The 13,755-nt window shown below is 38.4% G+C and overlaps 2 protein-coding genes across 6 annotated transcripts in view; both read left to right on the forward strand.

Moving 5' to 3' along the window:
* The first annotated feature begins 1,619 nt into the window (after positions 1 to 1,619).
* On the forward strand, positions 1,620 to 13,066 carry LOC140577632 (nectin 1a-like). Its single transcript, XM_072700890.1, has 13 exons — positions 1,620 to 2,055; positions 2,486 to 2,824; positions 2,941 to 3,222; positions 3,306 to 3,356; positions 3,796 to 3,862; positions 5,163 to 5,204; positions 6,214 to 6,243; positions 6,603 to 6,641; positions 7,066 to 7,086; positions 10,505 to 10,543; positions 10,786 to 10,824; positions 10,955 to 10,978; positions 11,766 to 13,066. The coding sequence occupies exons 1-13, from the start codon at positions 1,998 to 2,000 to the stop codon at positions 11,773 to 11,775; spliced, it is 1,041 nt and encodes a 346-aa protein (XP_072556991.1). The 5' UTR covers positions 1,620 to 1,997; the 3' UTR covers positions 11,776 to 13,066.
* LOC111852694 (nectin-1-like) overlaps positions 12,163 to 13,755 on the forward strand; it is a 30,293-nt gene continuing 28,700 nt past the window's right edge. For 4 of the 5 annotated variants that reach the window (XR_011983126.1, XR_011983127.1, XR_011983128.1 and 1 more), the window contains exon 1: positions 13,183 to 13,438. Coding sequence is in view for 1 of the 5 variants with exons in the window: in XM_023828874.2 (XP_023684642.2) it covers positions 13,378 to 13,438 (61 nt within the window). In the remaining 4 variants the exon portion in view is untranslated. Of the gene's footprint in view, positions 12,299 to 13,182; positions 13,439 to 13,755 lie in introns of those variants that run through there. The other variant, XM_072700888.1, reaches the window with a different exon arrangement.

Consider the following 13,755-nt stretch of genomic DNA (forward strand, 5'->3'; position numbering starts at 1 on the left):
TGAGAGCAGTGTGTGGCTCACCACTGGGCCCTTGAGCAAGGTCCTTAACCCCCAGTTCCTCCAGAGACCGTCTGACCCTGCTTCACAAAAAATGTACATACCTTTGGATAAAAGTAAATGTAATATTATATTCTTGTCCCACTCAGTTGTGACTGAGAGTGGTGATTAATGCTCATCAAACACTGCATGAGAAAATCTTTTCACTTATAAGGATTACTGTTATACCTTTCTGGGGTAGTGACGAGCATAGCTGATGCCGGTTGACTGGCATTAGCACCCATAGTATCCCGATATTAAAATGTGGACTTTGATGAATACATATGGTTTTAGTGCTGGTCCACTACTGCTGCTGTAGATGCTTTGCTTTTTAAGTTGATAACTCAAAAACTGTTTGACTGATGTTTTTCAAACTGCACCGCATAGTGATAGCAATAAAAAAGGGAACAGACAACATTTGACCTTGTGAATGTGATAAACTATATGCAGAAAAGTATTAGGACAGCCCACTCAATCATTGAATTCAGATGTTTTATTCAGACCCATTACCACAGGTGTATAAAATCAAGCACCTAAGCATGCAATCAGGTTTACAAACATTTGTGAAAGAATGGGCCGTTCTGACGAGCTCAGTGAATTCAAGCTTGGTACTATCATGGGGTACCATCTTTGCAATAAGTCAGTTTGTAAAATTTCTTCTCTGCTAGATATTCCATGGTGAACTGTAAGTGGTATTACTGCAAAGCAGAAGTGTTTAGTAACAACAAAAACTCAGTCACAAAGTGGAAGACCAGGGAAAGTAACAGAGCAGGGTCACCGAATGCTGAGACACATAGTGCGTAAAAGTCGCCAACAAACAATATGTCTTAATTATTCTTTTTTAGCATGTTTGGGTGATTTTTGTGGGTTATCTGTTGCCCCCTGTGATATCACACTGTGAAACACTGACCAAGATCAGCCAGCTGTGGTGAGTTTGTTTGTCCAGAGACTTTGCCTGCCTCTGCTGTAGAAGTGGATAGGAAGGACATTATGTGGTTTTCACCAAAATGATTGTCATCATCATTCTCAAGGGTACTTCTGCACATTCATTTAGTAATCTAGCTAGTTTCACCCTGTACTCCACATCTGAGCCATCGCTCTGTCATTTTCAGTGACTTCTTTTTCTGGGACAGTTATAATGACACAGCCTCTGGTGGGTCACCTTTGTCTACAATGTCTGACAATTTCAACAAATTATGCAAACTATGTAAAAGAAGTCAAATGATAACTATATATGAATATGCATTTACAGGCACTGTGCTATGCTACTGGTTACAATCATTGCTACTGACAAATATTCATCTCTTTTGAGCATGACATACATATAGCAGTAAAATGTCAAAAAACATCTGAAGTAAATATTTTAAAGGATAATATATATGTGAAATATTGTAGTGATATCTGCAGACATCCCACCTTATGCAAACTGATTTCAGTGAGGTGGATGAGGGACAACCAATAGAGGGCGAGAGGTGTTGGCTAGGCTTGGGAGGTATTACGGTAATACTGCCACACGTGGTCGGAAAAATAATCAGGAATATACCGTATATATGCAGTGTAATGTCTCAATTTTGCAGTGTATTGTCTGATGATCCCGTATTGTAATATGCTGCGTCCCAGGAGAGGTGTGATGTCTGTATCTGTAGTATAATGTATTTTACTTACTTCCTTTTACTAAAGCCAGACATCTTGCTCCTAAAGTGCAAAGAGGAAGGTAATTATTTGGTCACATGACACTCGTCGCATGATCTTTCTCCATAAGACAAACTCGTTTATTCACTGTCTGAACAGCTACAAATTAAAGGCACGGCCGGTACACCTCAACTGGTTTTACAGTACTTTCAAGTTTCCCCTCTAACCAATGAGAACGACTTCCTACCAAAAAAAAGACGTTCATTTTGTCTTCTGCGAAAAAGAAAAAAATCATGCTATTACTATTAATAAATAATAATAATACATAAATGTATTTTATTTTTACTTTCGTGAATTTCATGCTTTCACTCATTTGTATTTCTCGTGGTAAGTAATTCAAAAATGTATCGGTCGTTTTAACGTCATTTCGGCAACGTCTGCGAAACATTTTGTAAATAAAAGGATAAAATGGTCATTTAAAACTTTTTAATAGCATACAATACTCTATTTATGGGGGCAGACGGGGAGGGGAGGGGTTTGTAGCCCTCAATGTCGGCAGCTGACTATAGCGTCTTAACTGTAATTTTAAGGAGTAAGAAAAACAAAGAGAAGTGCTGCAAAAACTGAAATTGCCTTTGAGCTACTACGCTGTAACATTTACAGTTGGCAGCTGCCCTATTTATAACCATCTTCCCCTGCATCTGTGTACATTGTAAATTAACCTGCCTGCTCCTAGCAGTCATTTATCCAGCTACTGCACATGCTCATATGGTTTCATGTGATCATACTTTGACGGTCTTTTCTACTTCTGCTTTAGGCATCACAGACTTAGTAAGAACACAGCAGCTTGTGATGGCTTCCCTTGGTGAAGATGTTAATTTGAAATGTGAGCTTACAAAACAGAGAAATGTGAAACAAGTGACCTGGCAGAGAGTGTCGGAGCAGAAGAGTGAAAACATGGCAACGTACAGTGAACGTTTTGGTGCGACTGTCGCTAGGCCCTTCCGAAAAAATGTCAATTTCTTAGAAATAGGACTGCAGCAATGTTCCATAGTGATTAAGAGAGTCCAGTGGAGTGATGAATCGTGTTACAAGTGTCTGTTTAATCTCATTCCTGATGGAGCCATCAGTGGGAGGACCTGCCTCAAAATCTATGGTAAAGTCACATTTACCCGTACATTCAAAAAAAGACACCAGTAATTTTCTTATTTCTAAATAAGGTAACATTTTGAGTTGTTAAAAAACAAATAACAAGAGACTCTTCTCTTTCAGAACTACACAAGCCTATATTTGTAGTGAAACCTGTCAGTGGTGAGAGTAAGTTATTGCTTACCTGCTCTGCCACCGGAAGACCTGCACCAGAGTTGTCCTGGGACATTGAAGATACTGCTCTGGAACATTCCACAACATATAATCAAAATGGAACTATAACTGTTACTAAAACTGCTACAGTTCAAATATCCCCCAGACTTCTTGCAAATACAAGGCAAATCAAATGTACAGCACAGCAAGAATATGGAGAAAGGAAGGAAAACTTTGTAACAATCCCAAATGGTGAGACAACTGTTGACCTTTTTAATGAATGCCTCATGTTTCATCTTTATGGCTATAATGTAACACTTTTTTTTTTGTTTAAGATGAAATGCTATCGAATAAGGCACATGCAGACATCTGGTTTGTGGTCTCTGGTAAGCACAGTCATACCATATCCTTAACGCTGAATGACAATTGTGTATTTATCATATGTTTTTTTACTGGGCAGCATGGTGGCGCAGTGGTTAATGCTGCTGTCTCATAGCAAGAAGGTACTGGGTTCGGTCACGGGTCCTTTCTGTGTAGAGTCCGCACGCTCAGCCTGTGTTCGTGTGGGTTTCTGCTGGGGGCTCCGGTTTCCTCCCATGGTCCAAAAGCGTGCAGGGCAGGTTCATTGGCAAGTCTCAATTGGCCCTGTGAGTGTGTGCGCCCTGCAGTGTGTTGGCACCTGCCCAGGGTTGATTCCCACCTCTGCTGCCGTTGTTCCTGGGATGGGGTCTGGGCTCCACCGCGACCCCAGTTGGGATTAAGCAGTTATGAGGATGGATGTATGTTTTTGACATGGTTTTTATACTTGGTCATATTTCTCCTCAGGTGTCCTAATTGGAATCCTTTGTGTGGTGGGACTCTGTTTCTGTCTACACAGGAAAATATGCAACAGGTAGACATGAACAGGTCTTTAGTAAGCATGTGACGATGAATCGCGAATCGGTTAAAAATCAATGTAAATGTATGACGATTTAAACCGGCTGATGTGGAAAATGAATCGCTACTTTAGGAGTACTTCACGGTACTTTACAGAAAAACTGGTGTAATATTATATTTGATTTCACGACGTCAGTTCCACGTCAGATGTCACTGCGTATTGACGTCGACAACGTACGTTAGTTTTTAGTTTTGACCGAACTCGAGATGGCGAGCTAATTTGAAATTGAGGACCCCCCGATTTTAAATCGGCGGTGTGGCAGCATTTTAGCTTTCCGGTAATCACAAACGAAAACGGCGAGAAAAGCACAGACAAGACGAAAAACTGTGTGCACACATTGCAAAAGACTGATAACATACTGTACACAAATAGCACAACAAACATGCTTCAGCATGTCCACCGGCATCACAGTGAGCTCAATTCACCACTGCCAGAGCGAAGATTATTACAAGGGCAAACTATGCTAAAAAGCTGCACATGCAAGCCTTAGTTTATTTGGTAACGCTTTAAGTGCACCTTCATAATGCATTCATTATGCATTCATAGAACATTCAGTGCACCTTCATAATGCATTCATAGAACATTCATAATCAGCATGCAAGTACACTTTAACATCCTTTAACAGCTTTAATATGCATTAATAACAAACATTACATGATTAGAATTATAATGTTTGCTAATGTATATTACAGCTGTTAAGGCATGTTAGGATGTAAAGGTGTGCATATTGTTTATGAATAATTTCTGAATATTCAATGAATACATTATGAAGGTGTTTTATGAATGCAATATGAAAGCATTATGAAGGTGCAGTTAATGTAAAACGTTACCGTTATTTGAAGTTTTTTTTTTTTTTATTTGATTTAGGATTTTTTTTCTTAAACTATTTTATTCAATTTTAGTTGCACTGTTAAGAAGTGGACACATTTTGCACAGTTTAGAAAGATAAAGGAATATTTTTGAATAAATTTGTCTGCAGCTCATTCTGTTAAAAAAAAAAAATTGTGAGAAAATCGTATCGTGAACTCAAATCATATCGAATCGTGAGTTGAGTGTATCATGACATCCCTAGTCTTTAGTATTGTCTGTAGTTCTGGACATGTCAGGGATAATTCCTGTTACCTCTGTCTGGTTAAAAACGGGTATACTGTACAATTGAGGGAGTCATTTCAAGAGAATTGTCACTTCAGTCTAATTCATGTTATCGCCTGTACATTTATAGGTTTGTGTTTCAAATGTTTTGTTCTCTTTACAGGAGAAAAAGTGCTTCTGGTGGGTCAACATTGCAAGGGCACAAGTATGTTCCACTGCTTGGGATCACAGAACATCGGCTTTGAACTGTTTGCTCAGGAATTTGCTTGTTATGAAACGTTTTAACATAGATGGACTGTGTGTTATCAATCTTTTTCCATTTTCAGCACAGGAGAGTCTTGACTGTGAGCTGTTTGGCTACACTAATTGTTATGTAACTTACTGTAATATGCAGAAATTTTATTGTATGAAATAAGCAGACGCTTTTCAATATGATATGGTTCAATCAACAGTAAATGCATAGCAATGATAGTATCTTATATAATGTAAACCATGTTTTTTTCCACCATTCAGGCTTTTTAATTCTATAAAAATACAAAAGCAATAGGTTACCTTTTTCCACGGTTATTAATGGATATTAGGAAACGTTTCAAAATATGTACAGACACTCCTCACTTAACGACCTACCTATATAGCGACTGCCCAGACTTACAACCAGCTCTCCGACCAGTCGGTGTTGTACGCTGTAGCAGAACTTTGGCCATGCAAATGGCAGCATGGCATCTCAGCGTCAAGCAATCATGCAAATTAAAACAGTTATCATGCAAGTTGGAGTTTCCTTTACACTTTTTCTTTTTTTCAGAATAAATTAAACGATTACCTTTATTTACAGTATGCAAAGCTAAGTAATGTAAGTAAGGTATATTAGAGCTGATTTCCTCTATTCTGTTTATTACAGTATGTAGTTCACTACTGTAAACATTTAGAAATATAGTAAAAATGTTATAAATGGTGCAGGGGTGACATTAAAAGAATATCCAAAGATGGCTGACACAAACCCACTACCAGTACAGCGTACTTGAAATATCAGTAAGGGGGCAGCTCCTCGCTTATCAACTAAATCGCTCAGTGACCTAGTCGTATAGGAACGGAACTCGGTCGTTAAGTGAGGAGTGTCTGTATTTGGTTTAACACTTTCAGGATTTCTTTGTAATGAGTAGTCAAATGTCATAGGGAAGATACAGTAATATGACCATTTATTGATTCCTTTTCAGCACACCAGATTCTTGTCAAGATCAAGTTGGGTGAGGCTTTATCATTTTCTGTATATCATGCTTAATTACAAGAACTTAAATTTACCGGATATATAGAATATTTTCATGGGAGTGGTGATGGAGATTACAAAACAACTACAAGACACCGACAATGACATCCAGACTAGAAACAAATTAGGGGTTTCAGTGTCTTTAAAGGACTAGAAATGATTTGAGGTCTGTGTGTGTTCTGGGGTGGAGGACCCAGTATTACATCATTAATAATAAAATAGAGGTAAAGTCAGTAATGTGCCCGTCACCTGACTGCACGCAGCTGTGTAACATCCATGCCTTCCTCATGTCTTAGGTTTCATTTAATATTCCAGTTCATATGTTTTATTACCTTTCAGATTGCTTGATGGATCTTCAATAAGGAGACGTGAATCACGGTATGTCTTCATTTTTTCCACAATTGTTATCGCACTTTTAAATAAATGTGAGTGTAGATGTGTGTGTATGTGTGAGTGAAATGTCCCCACAATGTGATAAAAACATGTTAATTTGACAGTATGTGGACTGTTTGTTCAGTCCCTGCAAGGGGAAACTCAATTTTATAAAAATCTGTGACTGCAATCAAAAACTTAAAAATGTCAAGTCTCCTTTACTTATGGTTAAGGTTAGGGCTGGGTAAGGGTTAAGGATCTCATTGCTGGGATTAGGATTTTTCCCATAGAAATGATTGGATGGTCCCCACAAAGATATGGATACAAACGTGTGTGTGTGTGTGTATTTTTTTTCTCAATTTTGTTATAAGTGGTAGGAAACAACAGCGACAGCACAGTACTAATAACTCTCTATCTACATTCTTTTCAGGTCTTTTTCTGTGCAAATCACGTAAGGCTTAATTTGAAATCATCTGTGAAAATGTCTTTCTGGAGAAAAGTGACAAAGTTTTATGAAAGCATTTGCTATTTTCCATATTTTACCGTTTTGGAGCTTATGATCATTGATAGATAAGTTTATATTGTTTGAGGTCAGAAATCTATGAATGCTAATTTCATTTCAGTTAAATTTCTCAATGTTTTTCTATTTTTGAGAAACCTACAGTTTGTGCTACTTTGTTAATAATTACATTTAGTACTTTTGCTGAAGGTGACACATTTGAGAGCTAAAGAGTGTCAAGGACTCAAGGCTATTTGTCACATGCAAGATATACAGTTCAACTATGGCCTGCATTGAAATGCAAGGTGGTCGACTCTGCCATAATAAGAACTAGTGAAAAGAAATAAGACCTAATGTACCAGTAAATAAATATATAACAAATAAGGAACAGTAACGGAAAACTAGATATGTGCAACGTTGCTCCATTAAAGTGATTGGTGCATGAGAAAGGAGCAAATGTTTAATTGCAGCTGTTAAGTAGGTTGATGCTTTGAAGGTAGAAGCTCCTTCCAAGGCTCTCAGGTCTCACTGAGAGACACCAGAAGCACTTTCCATACATCAGCCTAGTAAAGAGGTAGTTGTTTGGGAGGGATGTGTCTCTGCTGATTTTGGCAGCTCTGCTAATGCATCGCTTGAGGCAGCTCAGCCTTGCTGATGCGTTCAGCTGAACGTACCACCCTCTGCAGAGCTTTGCTGTCCAGGACAGAGCAGTTACCAAACCAGGATGTGGTTCCGGTGGTGAGGATACATTCTAACACTGAAGAGTAGAAGGCTCTGAGAATGGTTAGAGCAAGGGTGGCCAATCTTACCTGTTTTTGGGATAATCTATAAGTCAGCTGTTCAAACCCAGGTGTGAGGACTCAGCCAATCAGTCCTCTAATCAGTCCTCTAATTAGGGAGTTGCAGCGAAAACCCGCATACACAGCGGCCCTTTGCGGATAAGATTGGCCACCCCTGGGTTAGAGAGACGTTGAACCTCCACAGCTGCCTAAGATGGTACAGCCAATACCTGGCTGTAGATTTCTGAGTCTTTACATGAATCGACCAGGTGAGGTCATCAGAGATATGATCCCACCTTTACCACCTGGGGTCTGCCTATAAGAACTTGGGGGGGGGGGGCGCGCAATGTGGGGTCCCAATCACAAATGAGTGCTTTCAGACCCAAGTTCTATCCTATTCTAATTTGGCTTTAGTCGGCTTGGCTAAGCAATGCAGTCAGTTCCTCGATTTCTCCAACTTGGAACCTGGAATTCAGTCATGGATTGATTGTGGTGGAAGTTGTCACTCATTGGACAGCCAAGGCCTTAACCCTTGACTATTATATGACCAATTTGTCAATTGCTTTTAAGCCCACAAGATTTTCCAGTGTAAAAAAGTAGAGATGCACCGATCTGATATTCATATCGTTATCTGCGCCGATCCAGACCTATTTGACAGATCGGGTATCCGCCATGCGTGACCGATCCAAGTCCTATACTTACTTATTTCGTTTTTGGCAATCTCTAAAAGGATAGCTCCTATTTCATGTTAAATCTATTGGTACAATCAATCGCACGACAGCTCTTTCCCATTTTACATGTTTTTTTTGCGGCATTCAAATCGAACGCTAATGCTACGTTCACACCGCAAGCGTCAAAGACGCCAGCCGTCGCTCCCACCGCCCTGAACGCGACGCTAGCCAACGCCGGAGACGCTCTCTGACGTCATAGAGTGGGCGGGGACAAGGCCACTCAGAATGCCAGGCTCTGAGAACTTTTTAACAACAGTTCTACTAAAACACATAATTATGTTTTGACAAACACTAATGCTATAAATAGGTTTAACATTACCGACAATTTGCACTGTTTTCTCTGCTATGGCGCCAAAATTACTACAAAAAAATATATTATGCACTTCACCATCTCACCTGGAACACCGATTGTTTCGGACACTCTGGTCCATGCCTCATTTTTTTTATTTATGTCCCTGTATGCAAACAGAGACACATCATATATAACTGGGTACCCGGCCACAGCAATAATAAGTCTCTCCTCCATTGTGCCTAGGAACGGTTGGGTCGGAACAAAAGTTTACACGCTTATGTTCTGCAGGCGCTCTCTTTAGCGGAGCATCTCTACATTCCCATTGGTTGCCGCCCAACGCGTCACAGCTCATTACCATAAAGTTGACTGGGATTCAACTTCTGTCTGACGCTCCCGCCGCCCAGATCGCGCCGCTCCTCGACGCCTCCCGACGCTCCCTCCCATAGAGAATGAATGACTTCCGGTCGCTTTGACGCTCTCGCCGCTCGCAGTGTGAACGTAGCATAACGCTGCCCCTCAGTCTTTTTTGCTACTCAGTGGGTGTGAGTACAGTGACTTCCGCCTGCTGTGACGTCATGCGCATACCCTTCGCAGTACGAGGAGCGTAAGATAAGACGTGACGATCTGGGAGTATTTTACGCTTTTAACAGATACCAGTAGCACAGCAATTTGCAATCTTTGTAAAATAAAGTTTTGAGAGGTGGGGATAGCGTTTAATGGACTATCCCACTTAACAAAGTGCACGCAACTGAGCGAGACACAAAAAAGCAATGGATGATTTGGTCACTAAATTGGACTGTTTTGTGAACTCGCTACAGCTTGTTAAACAAGAGGGGCTGCCATCGCAACAAAGTGTAACTCAGCTGATGCCAACGGGAGAAAAATTGTTTAAAATTTTAAGCATTCAGCATTTGTGTATACTTGCTTTGAAGATATTCATACTGAACTGCAAATGCCGCAAAAATGCTTAAAACAAGACGTACAAACAAGGTGGAACAGTACGTTATGTATGTGTGTAGTAGCCTAATTAAATATTTTTTGTCATACATTTTTTTCCATCTATTTACTAGCTTAAAAAAATAATATATAAAGTATAACAAAGTAAAAAGCTCTTGTATCGGAATCTGTATCGGTATCGGCAGTTGTGTATCGGAATTGGATCGAAACTGAAAAAAATGTGGATCGGCCTATCCCTAAAAAAAGTAAGGCTTTATCTTCATGTCTCCTGTAAATTATGCCTGATTACATGAATAGCACTCAAGTGACCTCTTAGAAGCTGATATTTGACAGCATGAAATTTAGGTGTGTGGAATATTTTCATGTGAGTGGAGATAGATATTATAAAACAATTTGGAAGGAACAAGTACAAGACGCCCATTCAGATATCTAGACTAGGAAAACAGTGGGGGTGTCAGTGCTTGGAAAGGGCTAGAAGATCATGTGGGGTCAAACATCAGTGTCTGGATGTGTGTTCTGACATCATACAGGACGGATTTGACTCAGTCACTTAATAGCTCTGTCCCTGTCACCCCCAATATTGAAAACGCAGTGACACCCTTTTCTTTCAGATTGCCAGATCGTTCTTCAGTAAAGGGAGAACAAAGACGGTACGTCTGGATTTTTTCCACAATTGTCGTTCTTTGAAAGGGCTTGAAGACGCTGTGGAGCCAAGCATCAGGGTCTGGGTGTGTGTTCTTATGCGGAGATAGAACAGAACCCAGTTTAATATGATTAATTATAATGTGCAGCCAAAGTCAATGAAAAATGTTTGTCAACTGACTGCCCCCAGCTGTGTAACATCCATGCCTTAGGTCTAATATTCACATATATCTATTTTATTGCCTTTCAGATTAATGGATGGTTCTTCAGTAAAGAGGAGACACTCAGTGTATGTTTTTTTTTTTCCACAATCATCATTGTTCCTTTAATTTGATATATTTTCCATTAATACATTCAATATAAATAATCTTAGGTACAGTACAGTATTAATACTCATTATAAATATTTTTTCTTTTCAGCCCAGCTTCTCATACTAAAGACACGTAAGGCTTTAACTTGAAATGTTTCCTTTGAAGATGCCTTTCTTTATCAAAGTGGTATCATTAAAAGTTTTGTGTAAATTTTGAATTTGTTGTTCTACATGTTTTAGAAATTTTGAAAGACAAAAGATAAGTCCAACTTCATTGTTACAAGAATGAAACATATGTAATTCAGCTGTGCAAATTTAGTTTGGGTTCTGTATCATACATATTGTTTTGAATGTATAATAATTTAAATTAATTGGTAATGCATAAAAATTGCACATGTGTTTTATGGATGGCAATGGCAATACTGCCATTTTTATATTAGATTTATTAAAATTAATTTTATATGCAGTCAATTTTGAGAATATTTTATTAAACACAGTAAAGTAATTTATTTAGAACTTAAGATGGTCCCAAATCATTGATTCAGTGTAGGCTCAACGTCGCAATATCACGTATCCCTAAAAATTTACTAAAACATAATACAAGAAAAAATATTACATTATTTGCATCAGAGGTCTTCTACATCAATATCTGACAGGTTAAAACATGTCTTCTTTTCTGTATTTGGGTCTTACATTAGTCGCAATGAATACATATAATACAAAAACAACAGTACAATCATTGTTTTCCCAAATGTTTAATAAATATGCTGAAATATGATCTTAAAGAGATTTACAATCAGCAACAATAACATCATTCTTTCAAACATTACACATTAATACAAATATCACACAAGGGCTCTATTTATTTTCGTATTCCTCTCTAGCATAGCTGATGAACAGAATCTCTGGTTTACTTCCAGGAGCGGTTGATAGGTGCCTCTCTATGGCGGCAGGCACTGTATCCGAATGGCACCTGCCACTGTTAAGCACCACTAGCGACAGGCAGAAGTCGTTAGTGTAAGCTGCCGCTACCTGCCGTTTCCGGGTGCCAGTGATGTCACTGGCGGTTGCCAGCTGATGTTGCGGTACTGAACCCCGTCTCTATCGTATACCACTCCACTACTTTGCCCACGCTGCCTTAAACAGCCGCAAAACCACGCCACCAACGTGGAAACAATTGCCGGGTACCACATAAACATCAGCAAGACGTATATCCGGAGTAACCGCATCTCGGAACAAACATGGCTGCCTCCATGAACACGCTGTTGTGTGTTGTTGCTTTATATTTTAACAGATTTGGAGTGAGATTTTTCCGAGAGACAAACAAGAAACACGAACTAGTCAAACCACATTAAAAGCGTTAGAAAATATTTTAGTAGATCTATAGCCATATTCTTTTTTCGAGAGGCAAACAAACTACAAACAAAAGACACTAAGAAAAAGATACCGGCAGGTAAGAATCTGATATTGCAAGCCTAGAATACTGTTTACGGTCATGATATGGTATTCTCTACCAGCAATTACATTTATGACTATTAATACTTAAAAAAAGCATTTTAAAATTCTATATTATTATATTGTTCTTCTCTTGCTACTTTTCCCAGACATTTTGGAGTTGACTTGCAAGTTTGGTTATGTACAAATATTTTTTTTTTTACTTCCTTTATGATCTTTGGTGTTGTCCTAAATGATGATACGCTTGATCTTTTACTCATAGTATTATATCGTTGGAAAGATTCTTTATTCATAAAACAAGATTCTTCAAAACTACTCCAAACTTGTTAATCTTCAAAAAAGAACTTTCTCAGTTCTTCACTGCTTTTGAAGTTCATGAGGAAAAAAGGTGCAGTGAAACTTTTGTAATTGGTAAAGGATCTGGGTTTTTTTGAAGACCACTAATTTCTTCATTTTATGTTATTTTTTTTTGTTAAATGTTTTCAAGTTCTTTTTTGTATGTTCATCATCATTTCTTTCCTTCCTTCTCCCCTTTTATATGTTCAGGGTTTTGTGATATTACTACTGTAAGAGTTAAATTGAGTTTAACAGTTGTATAACTACAGAGATTATGTTGGAAAAATAAATACTGATGTTATATTTTAATATTCAATGTTAATTCAGCAGTATCCATTTTGTGTTGTTGGATATTGTTGTGAGGACTTTTATTATGAAAAGAGAGAGGGGTTGCGGGAAAACCGGAATAAAGGAGAGGGAGCGTTAAGAAGATGTCTTAGGGTTTTATTATATTAATCTTCTAACTTTCTCAGTTTTAAAGCCCCGAAAGCACCCACAAACAAGTATTATACTACTTATAAATTGTTGCCTTGTTTGTACATTTCTAAAGCTCAAATAAAGTTCACAAAAAGAAAAAAAACTCTTAGCCGGCTACACAACTGGAACCGCCTCTATGACGACACAACTTTTCATTATTGGCTGAAAATAAAACGAATCATCGGCATTCAACACAAATAAATCGTGAGTTGTAACGAGCAGCCTAGCTTCGAGTGCTCTGGAGTCTGCGATTAAAAATTAAAAATGGATTTTCTGAATTCTTTTGTCAAGTTCATGATTTCACTTCTCATCATCTCCCCTCCTGGTAAGTAATTCGTAACTATTAGATGTGTCGGTTGTCTAAACAGCACAGACTAGGCGCACAACGCAAATATATCTGCGCAACATTTTGTGAATAAAATATGAAGAATTAATTTAACTCGTTTTAATCCAGATATAGACATTACATGATCATTCTGTGAACGTACCCCAGAAGATTGGTACGTGTGATTTTTGTTTTGGAAATGTGTTTACGTTAAAAGGTTTTGGTTTGATCTTTGTCATTTTGTTAAAAACAGAGTTGGGCTGACCTTTACATTGACATTTTCAAAACACTTGTTTGGTTTTGTTGATTCGAATAGT

The sequence above is a fragment of the Paramormyrops kingsleyae genome, chromosome 16 (genome assembly GCF_048594095.1).
Source record: "Paramormyrops kingsleyae isolate MSU_618 chromosome 16, PKINGS_0.4, whole genome shotgun sequence".
NCBI classification, from domain to species: Eukaryota; Metazoa; Chordata; class Actinopteri; order Osteoglossiformes; family Mormyridae; genus Paramormyrops; species Paramormyrops kingsleyae.